This window comes from Marmota flaviventris, chromosome 9 (assembly GCF_047511675.1).
Source record: "Marmota flaviventris isolate mMarFla1 chromosome 9, mMarFla1.hap1, whole genome shotgun sequence".
NCBI lineage: Eukaryota > Metazoa > Chordata > Mammalia > Rodentia > Sciuridae > Marmota > Marmota flaviventris.
Window position 1 is genome coordinate 11828196 of NC_092506.1, and position 15184 is coordinate 11843379.

Below are 15184 nucleotides of genomic sequence, written 5' to 3' on the forward strand. Positions count from 1 at the left end.
GAAGGTGTAAGGGACTTGGGTTCCCGATGGTTGGCCTCCAGGCCTGAGCTGGACCCAAGACCCTCAGACAGGACACGTACTGCTAGCTCAATGAGAAACCAGACTTTACTGTTCTTAGTCTGAAGGTTTTTGGAGGATGGGGAAGGAGAGAGGACTGGAACCTCTTCCCTCCCCTAGGCTCTGCCCCCAGAGACATGCCCAAGATCCCTCAAAAGCCCAAGAGTCCTGTCCAGGGTGGAATCCCTGTCTTGAGGCCACAGAGTTGGAGTGCTGGCTCCAGCAGAGATGTCTGACTGGTGACCTGAGAGGCCAGATGGCCATGTCTGATGTGGTTGTTGGTCTTGGAGGGCCTTGGCTGTTCTGAGTTCAGACCTTGGCTGCTGGCCGCTGGGGTGGCTGTTTCTGCAGCAGGGCTAGCGTGTCCCGCTTCTGAATGGAGCGCAGCTGCTTCTTCTTTGCCCGCTTGAGTTTGGCCGGGTTTCGGATCTGGGGGTGGGAGGAGAGTCATTAGTGGGCTGGGAGGAGATTCCCTGTCCCTGTGGGAGAGGGAAGCCACCCTGCAGGGGTCTGGGATCACAGCAGGAACAGACATGGGAAAGGCAGCTCCAAGGCCTCACCTGGCCCAGCCATGTCTGCCTCAGCCAAGTGGCCAGGGGACACTTACCACTTGGACCACCTCAGCCTTCCGCTCGTTTTCCAGGCGTCGCCTCAGGTTCTCAGCCCGGCGCTGTTTCTTCTCCTGGAACACACAGGGCACATGGGCAAGGGAATTGAGGCTGGGAGCTACGGTGGCCCAGCAGAGTGAGGGCTGGTCAATTCCCATTAAGTGGAGGAAGGACTCCCATCTGGGCTCCGTGTTGCTTCTGGTGGTGAGCATGGAACCTGGACACCAATGGGAGGGCCTGGAGAACAACACTCGTGCCACGGGCCTGGCGTCCAGGTGCCCACTGTGCTGGAAAGTCTGACCCTCACATTAGAAGGAGGGTACCTGGACGGACCGTGAGAAAGGGCTTAGACAGGAGGACTGCCTCCCTCCCTGGAACTTTGCAAATGCCTGGAACAGGCTGTTTACCAAACTGCTCATCACTGTGAGGGAGGTGGATCCCCCATTCCCACCTTCTCAGGGTCTCCCTCTCCCCCGATGCCCAAGTGCCACAAAATGTGAGGCCTGGGCTCTGTTGGTGTCCCCAGGGAGGAGGTGGGGCTGGGAGAGCTGAGCTGCCCAGAAGAGGCTCTGAGGGATCTGGCCCAGGTTTGAATCTTGCCTGCTACTGGGGTTGTGACAGTCTAGTTCCAGAGCATGGGTCCTACCTGGACACTGGAGGAAGACAGCTGTAGTTGCCAAGCCCCGAGTTCACTGCTTACTGCCTGTGTGACCCTGGGTGAGGTGGCCTCAGATAACTGCTAAACAGGTAAATGCCTCAACTCCCCCATATGGAAAGCAGGACAGTCACAGTAACCCGCTCCTGCAAGGTGAGTGGACGAGTGCACGCGCAGGTTTTAGACAGCATCCTACTGTCGGGACACTCACAACCTAGATGGGGTCTGTCCTGGAAATTAAGCCATGCCCTTGACTATGCAGAGGGTCCCCTGGAAGGCCCAGGAAAGGGACATCAGCTCCTAGGCTGTTGCATGGTCAGGTGCCTCTCTTGGCTTTGTCAACTTGGGGTAACAGGATGGCCTGGGCCCCTGGGGAGAAAGGAGAAGTGAGACTTGGGCTCCTGCGGTATCGGGGGAGGTATGGGCTGGGGCTGAGAAGAAGGCAGCTATCTTGCTTAAGAGGGAGCCAGGGCTGCACAGGAAGTGAGGTAAGACCTCAGCACATGGAGGTAGCCACTCTGTCCCTAGGGCCATGCCACAAGCTGACCTGGGCCAAATCAACAGGTAGGGTGAGTTATCTGACCCTGGATCAGTGCTCCTCCTGCACTCTGGGGTCACCCAATGGGCAGGATCCCCAATAACTCTGGTATTGGGGGACAGCACTGCTGCCCAGTGCAGCCACCACCTGGCTTTTCTGGATGCTGCCTGCTGAGTGCCCTCTTCACCCCTACTGGGGAGACGCCTTGGTGATGTGGGTGAAGCTGGGACCTTTTACTGCCTGGAGACTGAAGATGTGAGGTGTGAGCCTCTAATGGACATTCCTGGCTCTGGGATGAGTGACAGGTGTGTGGAAGCCACTTCTTGAGTGACGCAGCAAAACTGGGGACAAGATTTTCCAATCTGTAGGCCTTTCCCAAATGAGCAGGTCCTGGGGAAGGGACACTGATCACATCTCACTGGATGCTCCTACCACTGGTGAGGGCCTCCTGGGATTTCTTTCTGGGCTCTTGCACCCCACTTTGGAGCCTCCTGCCCATCCTTGACCCACAGGCCCAGGTTGAGCTGGATGACTTATTGCACTTCCCCACCCTGGGGGTCCAAAGGGGGGCCCTGGGGCTCAGGGTCTCTGACTGTCGGCCTCGCCCGGCTCCCGCGTGCCTTACAGAGGCAGGCATGCTCAGCCCCAGAGCTGCAGCCTTGCCTGGCTGGCCTCTCACCTGGCGGCGCTTCTCCTTCTCCTCCTGCAGGTGCCGGGCAAAGTCCTTGGTCAGTTTCCTCTCCTGTCGCTCCTTCATCTTCCGCTGCCAGGATGTGCGCAGGGGCTTGTCCTGAACCATCTGGGAGAACCTGGAGGGTTAAGCAGGGGCTTGTGGGATGTGGGGGTGACTACTCCTGCCCCGCTGCCCTCACTCTGGGCTCTGGGCCTTCTTTTGCCGAGGGGAGAACACCTGCAGTGATGGGCGCTTACTCCCTGAGCGAGTTAAGCAGGGGGTGGCCGTCCTGCTTCCCAAGGTGAGGCTGGGCAGGTGCCTCTCCCCCTGGCTGGGATGCATGAAGGGAGTGGGCATTAGGGGATTTCAAGGAAGTCAGGACTTCTGAAGAGTGGCGATGTTTTTAAGAGTCATAGGAGAAATGAACACTCTCCAAGGAGGCGTCCTGCGGGAGCTCATGGGCTTTGAAACATTCTAGGGAAAAGAGTGAGAGAAAACTGCCCAGGACAAAGGTCCTGAGGCCAATGAAACGCTGAGAAGTGTCAAAACTGGCGATGGGAACATGGGGCTCATGACCCTATGCTCTCTCCAGGTCTGTGTGCTCAAAAATTTCCATCATAAAAAGCAAAACAAAGCGAGCCTCCCAGCTCAGTCCTCCTCCTGTCACTATTCACTGTCCCACAGACTGACTGGCACTTTTCCTTTTACCCCCAAGGCTCCTCTGCAGAGCCTCACAGTGGCCTTCCTGCTTCCTGACCAAAGTCTTCTGAAAGAGTTCCTGTTTCCCCACGTCCACTGTAGCACGCCCCAAACTGTTCCAGCCTCTGAAGGCCCGTGTACATGCTGGGCATAGTCCACTCCTGTCCATGGGAAGGGTCAATACAGTTCTTCTGGGCCATTCTCTCCCCTTCCACAGAGTCGGGCACATGTATCCCAGAACTTGATTCCAGGCCCCTCCATGCAGAGCCTGGTTCTGCCCCTTCACACCGCAGTGCCAGCCTCTGGCCCCAGCACACCCTCTCCTGTTCCCTCTCCCACGCCTAGGGCCTGCTGTTCTAGACCCACCCTCTAAAAACAAAAGAGTGCGCACTGCCTGGACCTCCTCCCTGGTCTTAAAGCTGGGCTTTCCAAACTCGGGTATGAGAATCCTGAAAGGACAAGGTGTGTGTGTGTGTGGGGGGTCCCGGAGTCACCAGAGCCACAGGGCACAGTGGTGTTTGGGGAACTTTCTGGGATGGGGGAAATGCTCCACACCTGTGCAGTCCAGTATGGGAGCCTCCACTCACAGGGCTGCACTTGGGGTTAAGAAAGTAAATGTAGATTTCATTCAACTTTAATTTAAATAGTTATATGTGGCTGACGGCTTGTGGGTTGGGTCAGTCTAGTTTCAGAGCATGGGTCCTACCTGGACACTGGAGGACAGGCCAGCTGCCAAGCCCCGAGTTCACTGCTTACTGCCTGTGTGACCCTGGGTGAGGTGGCCTCTGAGACTTCATTCTCCCACATGGAGATGAGCATTGTGTCCTGAGCATGTAATGGAAGTCAGCTGGGGCCAATGACCTCCTTCCCTGCTCTACCTGCTCCTCTCTTTCCCCTCCACTGGGCCCACCCACTCCTGCTCAGTAAGCTCACCCTCTCCCAGGGGTGGCCCCAGTGCCAGGACCCCAGTTCCTCAAGCTCGACTTGCTCATCACCCTCTTCCCACTGCAACCAACCTCCTCATCTGGTTCTGTGTGGCCATCAGTGGCCCCTGTCATTCTCCTAGACCTTCTGAGACAGGGAGGAGGGGCAGTACCACCAGCCACTTCTCCAATCCTCCAGCTTCAAAGCTTGTCTGATTGTTCACGACTCATTTAGCCTCAGTTTCCACAGACATAAAACAGGAGTGAAAATGACACCCGCTCCATAGGACCAAGGTACAGGTTAAATGCCATGACAGGATGTCTGTGTTTGAAAGGCTCTTCCCCAGCCAAGCCCCTCGGAAGAGCACACTGTTCTATATAATCAGGGCTTGGTGATTTTTTTTTTATCCTAAGTGCAAATAACTGTAACAGATGACAGTGGGCGAAGACCTCACTGCTTTTATCAAATAATGGCTGGTTTACTTGTGTCTGCCTCCCTATTGGAGATGGCAGACAATGGGAAATGTCTGTTAAGTGAATATGGGACTTAGGTGATTGCTATAGGGGAGATCCATAAGGACCCCAGGAAAGAAACCATGAAAATGACCTTTGAGGGCCTGGTCTCACCCTCCTGGGATCTCAAGCATTTTTATCACATTCTGACTTTGATCACCTGTTGGTTGACACCCTCACTGAAGAGAGCTCCTTTCAATTTTGGGCCTCAGGGTTACACCAGGGTAAAGGCAGGGCCCAAACACATAAAGAACCCCATCCCTGCCATGCCGTCCCCCATTTCACCTCTTCTTGGAGCGGTCCTTCCATACTCTCCCGGATTTGGGCTTCCCCTTAGGGATTACAGGAAGCTCCTCCTGCTCCTTCTTCAGCTTCTTGGACGCTGGGGCCTGCATTGAAGATCCATTTCGCTTCTTTGGGCTGAGGCCGCCTGTCACCTTCTCTCTAGATGAAAGTGGCTTGCTTGGCTCCTGCTGGTTCCCAGGGGAGTCAGGTGCCCTGGGGGTCAGCTCCTGTAGTGGTTGCGAGGGCTCCGGACCCGGGGCTTGCTGACCCGGGTAAGGCTCTGGTGACCCTGCGCCTGGCTGCAGCTGATGTGGGGGGGATCCCGGGGCCAGCTCCTCCTTACACTGGGCCACCTCTGAGTCCAGTTCTCCTCGGTCCTGGGGGAAATTCGGTGATTCCTCACTTGGCTTAGGCTGAGGTTGATGGAATTCAGGAATCGAGTCTGGCTGTCTTGGAGGTGACTCCAGGCCTGGCTTTTGCTGATGCTGGGGGGACTCTGGGCACAGCTCCGGCTGTGTTTGGGGGGGCTCTGGGCCCGGCTCCGACTGTCTTCGTGGGGACCCCAGGCCTGGCTCTTGCCGTGGCTGGGGAGACTCTGGGACCGGATCCGGCTGCCTTCGGGGAGACCCCAGGCCTGGCTCTTGCCGATGCTGGGGGGACTCTGGGCCCGGCTCCGGCTGCCTTCGGGGGGACCCCAGGCCTGGCTCTTGCCGATGCTGGGGGGACTCTGGGCCCGGCTCCGGCTGCCTTCGGGGGGACCCCAGGCCTGGCTCTTGTCGATGCTGGGGGGACTCTGGGCCCAATTCTGGCTGTCTTCGCGGGGACTCCAAGTCTGCACACCGCGGCAGGCTGGGTGATCCCGGGCTTGTCTCCCGCTGACGTCGGGGAGACTCCAGGCCGAGTGGCTGCACATTCAGAGTAGACCCGGGCTCCCTCGTTTCTTCCGGGTTCGACTCGACCTCCACAAGGGCGCGTCTCACCCGAGAAACTGAGGCGAGACTCCCAGGGGCTTCGGGCTTTAGGCCCTCCAGTCTCCGGCTGCGCCTAAGCGGCGTATCCATGGCCCAGCCTGAAAGTTTCTAAACCCGAGTCCACGTGAAACCTCTGCCGGTGGCGCCTTCCTATGACGTCAGAGACGCCCCGGCCGTGCCGGGCTGGAAGGGCTGTTTCCGGTGAGGCCGTGTTGGTGAGGGGCAGGGAGTCTTCTACCCGGAAGGGGCGGGGCTTATCGGGCGCCTGCGCAATGCGCATGGGCTCGGCCGAGACCCGCGAGTTTTTTGAAGGGTTTCACCTTTACCTTCCTCGCGAACGTCGTTTTCTTGGGGTGAAAGGAGAGTGTGCGGGCAGAGAAGGGAAAGGGGTAGGGGACTATTTCTGGTGGAGAAGAGCATTGGAAAACGGTTCGAGGAGCCGCTAGGCAAGGCTGGATGGAGAAGCCGCCAACCCCGTGCAGTTGGCCGGCGCGCCCGGTTTCTCGTCTGTTCTGTGTGATCTTGCTCAAGCTTAGTGCATCTGAAGTGGCCCTGAGGGTCCCCGGGGCGGAAAACCTCAGTCTGTGTTGAACGCACACACCGTTGCCGCCTTCTCCCATTCCTGTACTTAAGGATGCAGCCAGTGGCCGCCCCTTGCCAACACTGAAGCTTTTATGAGGGCGGTGGCGGTACCGTAAGATGCATCACCGTTGTCCCCGGGCACGCCTGTGCCATTGGCATGCAGCTCACTCACCCGGGTCCCCCTTCCGGTCGGATCTGCTAGGATCTTCCTTTCTGGAAGTGTGTGTGTGTGAACCTGCCTCCCCTCCCTTCACCTGCGTTCACTTGTAAATGTCCTTTGTTCACTAAGCTTTGGGGCCTCACCAGTGGGCAGGCCTTGCCTTCTGCACCTCCCAGTTGCCTAGAGAAGACTTTGGGGACCGGGGTTACCTAAGACCCAGGAGAGAAGGCTGGATGGATGCACAGCCTGCTGCTTAGGAAGAGTGTCTTGGAGTTGGGCCAAGCTCATCCCAGGTCTTTCCAGCATTTATGGTTGAACTGCCTGGGTATAGCCCTGGGGGATCCCAGGGGTCCCCCCACAGCACATTCCAGTGGCTTCTTTGAGAAGCCATTGTTTCTCCACCTGGGGGTGTGAGAGGCCCGGGAAGTTGTCCAGGGACACTCAGGGGTTAGAGGGGGAAGGCCAGGCAGACAGCCAGGGGGTCTCAGCACCTAGCCCAGCTCCCAGCTGCTGAGTCACCTTGCCAACCCTGGAGCAGGAGTGTGTGTCAGGACACTCCGGGACATCATGGCTGATGATTTGGGAGGAGCCAGGGATGATGAGGACCCATACAAAGGTTCCTGGAGGATGGAAAAGTGGGTTGAGAATCTTGACCACCTCTCACCCACCCAGCATACCAAATGATGATTGCAGCATGAGTCCTTTCTAAGGTGATGGCATCTTCCCATCTGTCCATGTTGTCAGAAATGGAGGAACCCTTGGGCTGTAATTATGTGTCCATTCCTGCCTCCCTGGCCCCTCTCTTAGTCTCTAGGTACCTTATGTTCCTGAGCCAAGCAGAGCCCTGCAGAAAGCTTCGCCTACCTCAGTGTCCCTTCCACTGCAGAAGTGTCTCAGGGACCTCCTCACCCAGCTCTTCCAGCTCCCCAGCCCTCAGGAGTGAGCTCCATTGGGCTCCTTAAATTTCCTGCCCCTGATTGGAGACTTGGATGGTCCAATACTTAGAGCCATGCCAGGGTGGGTTGCCAGGGTCACTGCTGCTGTCACCTGCTCTAAGCCTGTTCTGTTTTCTGACTCTTGTCCCCAGCTGGAGGGATCACTCACAAATGCTGGTTGGCACAAATTCCAGCCAGCCCTGCTTAAAATACTTTGGGGGTAATCTCAAGTTCCCACCAGGGTAGTGTGAGAGAAGGAGTTGTGTTTTTGGAGGAGGGCTTCAAGTGTCCCTGAGACACATGTGAAGGTGAGACAGTCAGCTTCCCCTCCCCACAAAAAAGGACAGATGCTTTCCTGGAACCTTAACCCACCTGTCATCCAAAGGGTGTTTTTCCTGCTTTCCAACCCTGAACTCTAACCTGTTACCCATTAAAAAGCACAATATGTGTTCTTCCCTACCCTCATTCTCTCAGTCACCTCAAAAACTAGTGTGTTCAATGGAATATTACTCAGCCATAAAGAAGAATGAAATCATGACATTTCCCAGTAAATGGATGGAACTGGAGAATATCATGCTTAGTGAAATAAGCCAGTCCCCAAAAATCAAAGGCCAAATGTTCTCTCTGATATGCAGATGCTAACACACAATAAGGGGGAAGGGAAGAATAGAAGTTCACTGGATTAGACAAAGGGAAATGAGGGGAAGGGAGGGGGATGAGAATAGGAAAGACAGAAGAATGAATCGGACATAACTCTCCTATGTTCACGTATGTACACATGACCAGTGAGCCTCTATCTCAGGCACAAGCATGAGAATGGGATTTTAATTAGGATAAGTTTTACTCCATGTGTTTATAATATGTCAAATGTGCTCTTCTGACCTGTATATCTAAAAACAACAACCACAAAAAACAAACAGGTGTGACCCTAAAGCCAGGGTGCTTTTGCCTTAGTGCGGTCAGTGATAAACTAGGGAGAGAGGGACTGTCATAGGGCTGAAGACAGCTCCGTCCTGGGGCCCTGAAGCTGGCGCTGTATGTTAGTGTTTTCTTTACCCCACCCTGTCCTCTCTTAGCAGCTGCAGTGACCCCTCCTGTCAGTGAAGATGAAGGTGCAGGATGCAACCGCCTAGGAGAGAGGTGACCTATGGCTCTCAACTGACTGGCTGATGGCTGCTCCCTGCAGGTGCAAGTGCTCACACAGGAAAAGCCCATGACAATTCCTAACCCCAGCCCACCTCGCCCCTCGCCTTCTCTCTTTTGGGGGCCAAGCCGACCGTTCCATCAGTGGCCTCCATTCTCCTTCGGGTGACCCTGGTGACAGCCTCTCTGGGAGCTCGTCCTCCTGGTTTCATTTCTGAGCTTCCGTCAGTGGCGCTCTGTCAACCCCAGCTGCTGGGGGGCTCGAGCCCAGAGCCCGCTACTCCGCCTGACCTGCTCGACCTCATGGCAGGCATGGTCTGCAGACTCCTGGTCAGAGGAGCCTGGTGGCCTTCCCTGTTGGGATCCTGTCCCCTTCCACGCCTTTGCTTCCTGCTGTGCACGTCTCTGAGAGTGGCGTTCTCTGCCACCCCGCAGTGACCCCAAGCAGGGTTGAGCCCCAGTTGCCCATGAAGGTGACCTGGTCATTCATGTCCCCTCAGGCTTCCTCCCTGTCTCTCTCTCCCACTCCCTTACGGGTGCCTGCTGGGGTCATTTTCCTGACAGACTGGTTGCACCCCAGTCCTTGTTTCAGAGTTGGCTCCTGGAGGAGGCAGCCTGCCACACTGAGGCCTGCAGGGCTCAGATATGACAGAGCAATGTGGCCACGAGGCCTGTGCCTCACTGGGGTCCTGTCCTCACTCGAGCCACATAGCCACTGGCAATGTCCCCGTTGCCAGAGACATTCCTGCTGAGGAAGTCCTTACACACCTCGGTCCTGGTCCTGGCCAGTGGGTGTGGAAGTTAGGGGTTTGGGTTTGCAGGGGGGAGCCCTGAGTTCCAGGCCCGAGCGGCACCTGTCTCTGTGGCCCCTCTTACGTCACAGCCTTCCTGGACCTTCAGTTTCCTGTTCAGTAGGATGGGGGTGGTCGCCCCTGCCTGCTGGGTCCTACGGAGGACCCATTTACTCCATCATCCAACACTTAGGGAGCTCTGTGCTGGGGCCATTGCTCCAGGGGACTGAAAGGGCACCCAGGAGAGGCCAAGCACATAGTAAACGCTCAGTTAATGGTGCTGCTGACACACAGGGGCCCTTCCCTGCCCATCTCTCTGGTCTTGGTGTAGGAACACAGGCCCTTGACTTCCTGGGACTTTCAAAGCCTTTCAACATTGACTGTCCCTGGCTCGGTGGAGGGTCAGTGGCTCAGAGAAGATCACCTGTTCCGTATCGTTGGCCCCTCTGTGGGCACTGGTTTCCTTCAGTCAGCAGATCTCACATTACATAAACAAGCCGGTATTGCTGACTCAGCACAGCACAGTGTGTGTGACACCCCGTACCTCCTTGTTCACACACCAGGGTCGGGGAGCGACATGGCAAATGAGGCCACGTGAGGGGCAGTTGCCAGGCAGCTAAGTGTGGCACTCTGGAACCATCATCCTGGCTCCCCAGTTGCTGTCTGGCTTTGGTCAAGCACCTCACCCTTTCTGTGCCTTGGTTTCCTTACCTGGATCTCAGGGATTTATTGTCACATGTTGTATTTCTGGAGTCAGACAGCTAAAGCATGGATCCTGTTTTTTCCACTTATTTGCTGTGTAACCTTAACCAGTATCCTAGCCTCTCTGTGCCTCCTTCTGTAAAATGGGAGCAATGACATTAGTGCACCTGCCTCACGGGGTGTTTGTGAGGAGTACCCGAGTTTGCATGTGTAGACAGCTTGAAAGCAGGCTGCTTTGTCTTCCGCTCAGAAATCTTTTTAAATATTTAAAGACATGTTTCCTGTAGCTTTTGCCGAATTGTGTTTTATTGGGCTGAACATCTCCTGTTCCTCCAGCTGTCCCTCCCAAGTCAACACATTAAACCTTTGGGGAGAGGCCAGTTCTCCGTGCTTCCAGAAGTGGTGCCCAGGCCTCCCTCGGGCACCAGGGTTGACTGCCCCACAGACAGCTGCTGGCTTGGCACCTTGCTCCTCCCCGTCCCTAACTGTGGCCAGGTCTCCATCCTCTTCCTGGAAGCCAGTGCCCTGTGGACATCTGGTTGAAAACAGTGGATGACGATGTGGCTCCCCCCCGCTGCTGGGCTGTCCCTCCTGGTCCTGAGCTGTTGGCTTCTGCAGGTGGCTCAGGCGTGTCTGTCCCTACTGAGTTTTGCTCTGAGCTCTCTGGGGGCCCAGCACCCCTCCTTTGTTCCTTGCTCCCCTTCCTCTTGCCGATGTGACAGCTGCTTCGGGGCACTTCAGGTCAGGCCTCCTGAGAAGGTGCAGCAGGACACGGTGACCGTGTCAGCGCTGTCGTGAGAGCTTATCTTGGAGGCCCATCTCCCCTGTGTGTTCTGAACAGCTCGCTCTGAGTTTCAGATCCTTGAGAAGATTGGGGAAGAGACCTCAGCAGAGGACAGGGGGTAGGGGAAGAAGGATGGAGTGGCCCTGGGGTCCCTGGGGGTCCCTGGATGTGAATGCGTCCAGCTGTGCTCATGGGGCGCCCCCGGGTGCAGAGCCTTAGCAGAGCTCGCCTACCTGCTGCTGCTCAGGACCAAGGAGAGCAGAGCTTATCTCCAGATCCTCTCACAGCATCTGCAAGTTTTTGCTAAAACAGGAAGGTTTTAGCAAAACCTCCATGTGGTGGGGGTGCCTGTGCGCGAGACAGATCCTCCTCTCTCCTCGGCCCTCACCAGCCCCCCTCGCAGGTTCCCCAGCCCTGAGCCAGCCAGGGAAGGGAAATGGACCCCTGAGAGGTGGGTACGCTGTACCCTATCCCACTCTCATCCCGCTAGCAACGCTCCAGCATCGGAAGCACCTGGGGGGGTTAAAGCCCCCACTGCAGAAATAAGGATTCAGTAGGTTTGGGGTGGGGCCACTGGGATGGAAGACCTTGGTTGCCAACCTGAGGGACACCTGGGAAATTGGTGTAGCCTGCTTCTGGACTGGTCAGTAGAAGGTTTCCAGGGACGAGTAGCATGTTGGCCAAGGAATGGAGGGGAGAAACCCCGCCCTGAATGTGGGTGGCATGTCCAAGAGGCAGGACTGAAGGGGAAGCTCTCCAGGCATGCGTGAGCCCCAGTCTGCTCCAGCAGGTGTGGGTTTTGTTGCTACTGTCACCCACAGACATCAGACTCCTGGACTTGCCCCAGTGACTCTCCAGGGGGCTTCCAGACCTTCAACCTTGGTCTGGGCTGCATCTTTGGTCCCTCTTGTTCTAAGGCCTCCAGTTTCTTGGACTGAGCAGCTACTGATTTCTGAGGTTTTACAGATGGCCACTGGGGACTATCCAGCCTCTAATTTTATACCCATCTAATATATCCCCTCTGATAATTGCATATGCATTCCATTGGTTCCGTTCCTCTAGAGAATCCTAACACAGCCAAACCTTTCTGATCAGTTTCCGGGTGCTGCTGCTGCTGCTGGTCCACGGACCACACTCTGGGGAGCAGCCACCGGGAAGGGATGGCCAGCCCATGAGGAACTGTGTTTCTTTGCCTTCCACGCAGGGTGGGGGCCGAGCTCCCTATTATCTTATTGTTTATTTAGTCACCAAGAAATTATGGACTGCTTACCCTACGACAGGCACTAGAGGTGAGCAGGGAATGGGGCCACCGTGGCCCCCACCTTGATGGAACTCACACCAGCATGGGGGCTCAGGTATCAAATCTGAAAACTGTCCTTGGGGTCATTTGGGCAGGAATTATTTTCCCTAATGGACAAGTGAGCATCACTGAGAGTGACATGACCTGGTGAAAGCCACCCAAGTGTGATGGCCGAACTATTGAACTTGAAATGTGGACCCCATTCCCTGGCAGTGAACCACCTCAGCTTCATAGGGTTGGTGTGGGATGGGAGAGCTACAGACCCTGTTTACATGTTGCCAGAAGGTGACATCTGGGCACTTCATCCTTATGCATAAGAGACAGGCAGACACACTCACACACACACACACACACACACACACACACACACACTCTCTCTCTCTCTCTCTCTCAGTTCCTAAGTCATGGACAATTACAGAATTTCACCATGAGCCACTTCCCCTCTTTCTCCCTGTTTATTTACCCCTTTCCTCTCGTTTCCTCTAACATTTGGCTTCTTTAGAGCTCTGGTCCTCCTGCCAGAGCAGGAAGAGATATCTGCTTCAGCGGTGACATTCCTCCTGATCAACATGGCGGCCTCATCTCCATGGCCACCCCTAGAGATCTTGCTTGGTAATCAAGGAGGAACACACCAGGGCCAAATCACGAGGCCCCTTCTCTGAACCATGGACCAACTTGGTCCCTGGTGTAATGGTGAGAATTTGTCCATCCTATCGTGAGAGAAATCTCTGCTGTCTCCACCTCATGTGAACTCAAACCAGCCCCAAATGTGACCCGTTGGTCAGATAAGCCTTCCTCTAAGGCAGTAAGTAGTCTTACTACTCTTCTTCTCATAGAACCCCCAAAATGCCAAGGCCCCTCAGGAACAGGATGGAGGGGCTTTGTGGAACCCATTGGATCAACAGGGCTCATACTGGATCCCAAATGCACTAGGCCATTGTAGAAACAGACATGATTTCCCTGAAAAACACCAAAATCTCATGTTTACACACTGAAAAACGTATCATTTATGGTAAGTCTTAAGGACTGAGATGGTAACCAATATTGATGAGAGAGCTTTTATTGCAGTGGATTTAAAAAAAACACACATTAAAAAGTACCAATCCCACCAGTGCCTTAAATGATCAAGATTCTTGCCAGCATAGCTAGCTAATAAGGAGTCCATTTCCAGGTACTCTCTCATGACCTTGTTTATCAGAGGTGGAGAGGCTTGTCCAGGGACAGTAATCATGAGTGGCACAATGATGGCTTGAAGCAGATTTCTCTGCTTCCAAACTGTGTTGGGTTTCACTCTCATCCTTCTTTTTGTGCATGATCTGAATTGAGAATACGTTTCTTCTCTGGCCCATGCCTAATTTTTCTATTCTACGAAAACAAGCCAGATTATCAAGAGTACCTTTCACAGGGAGCTGGGGCTGATCAATCAAAGTAACTTGTTGCTGCTCTTTCACTTTCTGCTCAAAGTGAAATATTGCACAACACTCAGATATTATCACCTGCTGTTTGAGTGTTTTTTAGCACTCTACTTTCAAGATGACTCTGGGTAGATCTAGATACCGACTCTTTGGGGATTAGACATGGGTGATGGAGATCTCATTTTCTAAAGTTGTCCCAATGGCATGTCCATAGTCACTCCTTCCCTTGAGTGGTGGAGTCTATGTCCCTTCCTTCTCCAACTAGATGGATCTTTGTGATTACCAAGAGGGCGTGGTGGAACTATTGTCATGTGACATCCAAGGTTAGATCATAAGGATGCCATGAACTTCTGCATGACTTTGGTGAGATGCAGGCTCTTGGAACTCAGCTGCCATGTTGTGAGGAAGTCCAAATCATTCCACACGAAGAGACCCATTCTCTGCCCAGTGTGAGTGGACATGTTCCTAGATGATTTTAGCCCTCACTCATCAGATTCCCACTCCCAACCTTGAATCTGGGACCAGCAGAGGCTCTAGAAATTGCAGAACAGAGATAGTCTCTCCCTATCCAAGTTCTATGCCTCAAAACTCATGAGCAAATAGCATAGTCATTTCACATCCCGAAGTTTTGGGATTGTTACGTAGCAAAAGTAACTGATATAGAAAATATTTGCTAACCGTCAAGTATCTATCTCAAGAGAGGAAGCCTGTGGTCTTTTTGCACCCTTTCTTGGAGCAAATATAATGGGCAGAGATGACATCCAGTCCTAGTTCTGTCACTTCCTCAGAGCTGCATTGGATGGGCGTGCCCTCCCTTGTTCTTTGATCATTATATACTAATAATTCTTCCTGCTTCCTTGTTTATTGTCCTTTCCCCCACAGTCTAGAATGTGAATTCCCTTTGGATAGCTTTCCCCCTATTTTACTTGCTCTCCTCTTCCTCAAATCTAAACTTGAGCAGTTGGTACTTAGCACTTGATCAATAAATTATGGTCAAATGAATGAATTAAGGTGAAACTTTACTTGGGTGCAACTGTTGAAAATGATCCCTGCAGAGAATTTTGTTAACATTACCATGTTCTGGTTATTATGACAAAATAAAATTACTTCCTGCAGGGAGATATCTGCTTCAGTGATGGACATAAAAGAAGTTCACCTCATGGTGGGAATTTCCTGAGAATAATAGGCAGAAGTTCTGAGTCCCAACCTTTTTTTTTTTAAAATAAAGAAAAAAAATAGTCGTTAAAAGTATGTTGTGTATTGGGGGACTCCAGGCCAGTACTGGGGATTTTGTTCAAGGAATTGGTTCCTGGACCGTCTCTGAAAGGATTTACCATCAATCAACAAGCAAATACAACCACACTTTCACATGTCCCCTGTCATGTGCTGAGTGTCACGGGGATCACAAACAAATGCCAGGTGCAGGTGTTGTCCTCCAGCTCCATGGGGT

At 54.0% G+C, this 15184-nt stretch overlaps 1 protein-coding gene across 1 annotated transcript; it reads right to left on the reverse strand.

Moving 5' to 3' along the window:
* Nucleotides 1-87: 87 nt before the first annotated feature.
* Nucleotides 88-6091, reverse strand: Ccdc86 (coiled-coil domain containing 86). Its single transcript, XM_027944114.2, has 4 exons — nucleotides 4952-6091; nucleotides 2538-2667; nucleotides 665-739; nucleotides 88-486 (listed from the first exon to the last, which is right to left on the reverse strand). Exons 1-4 carry the CDS (start codon nucleotides 6010-6012, stop codon nucleotides 367-369), a joined length of 1386 nt encoding a protein of 461 aa, XP_027799915.2. The 5' UTR covers nucleotides 6013-6091; the 3' UTR covers nucleotides 88-366.
* Between the last annotated feature and the right edge of the window lie 9093 nt (nucleotides 6092-15184).

Bases quoted from the DNA above. Each gene is read 5' to 3' on its own strand.
- Ccdc86 (XM_027944114.2), bottom strand. From the start codon at position 6,012: ATGGATACGCCGCTTAGGCGCAGCCGGAGACTGGAGGGCCTAAAGCCC. The intron at 2,668-4,951 runs GTGAAATGGGGG...TTAACCCTCCAG, and splicing joins AAGGACCGCTCCAAGAAGAG to GTTCTCCCAGATGGTTCAGG. The intron at 487-664 runs GTAAGTGTCCCC...TCCCACCCCCAG, and splicing joins AGGCTGAGGTGGTCCAAGTG to ATCCGAAACCCGGCCAAACT.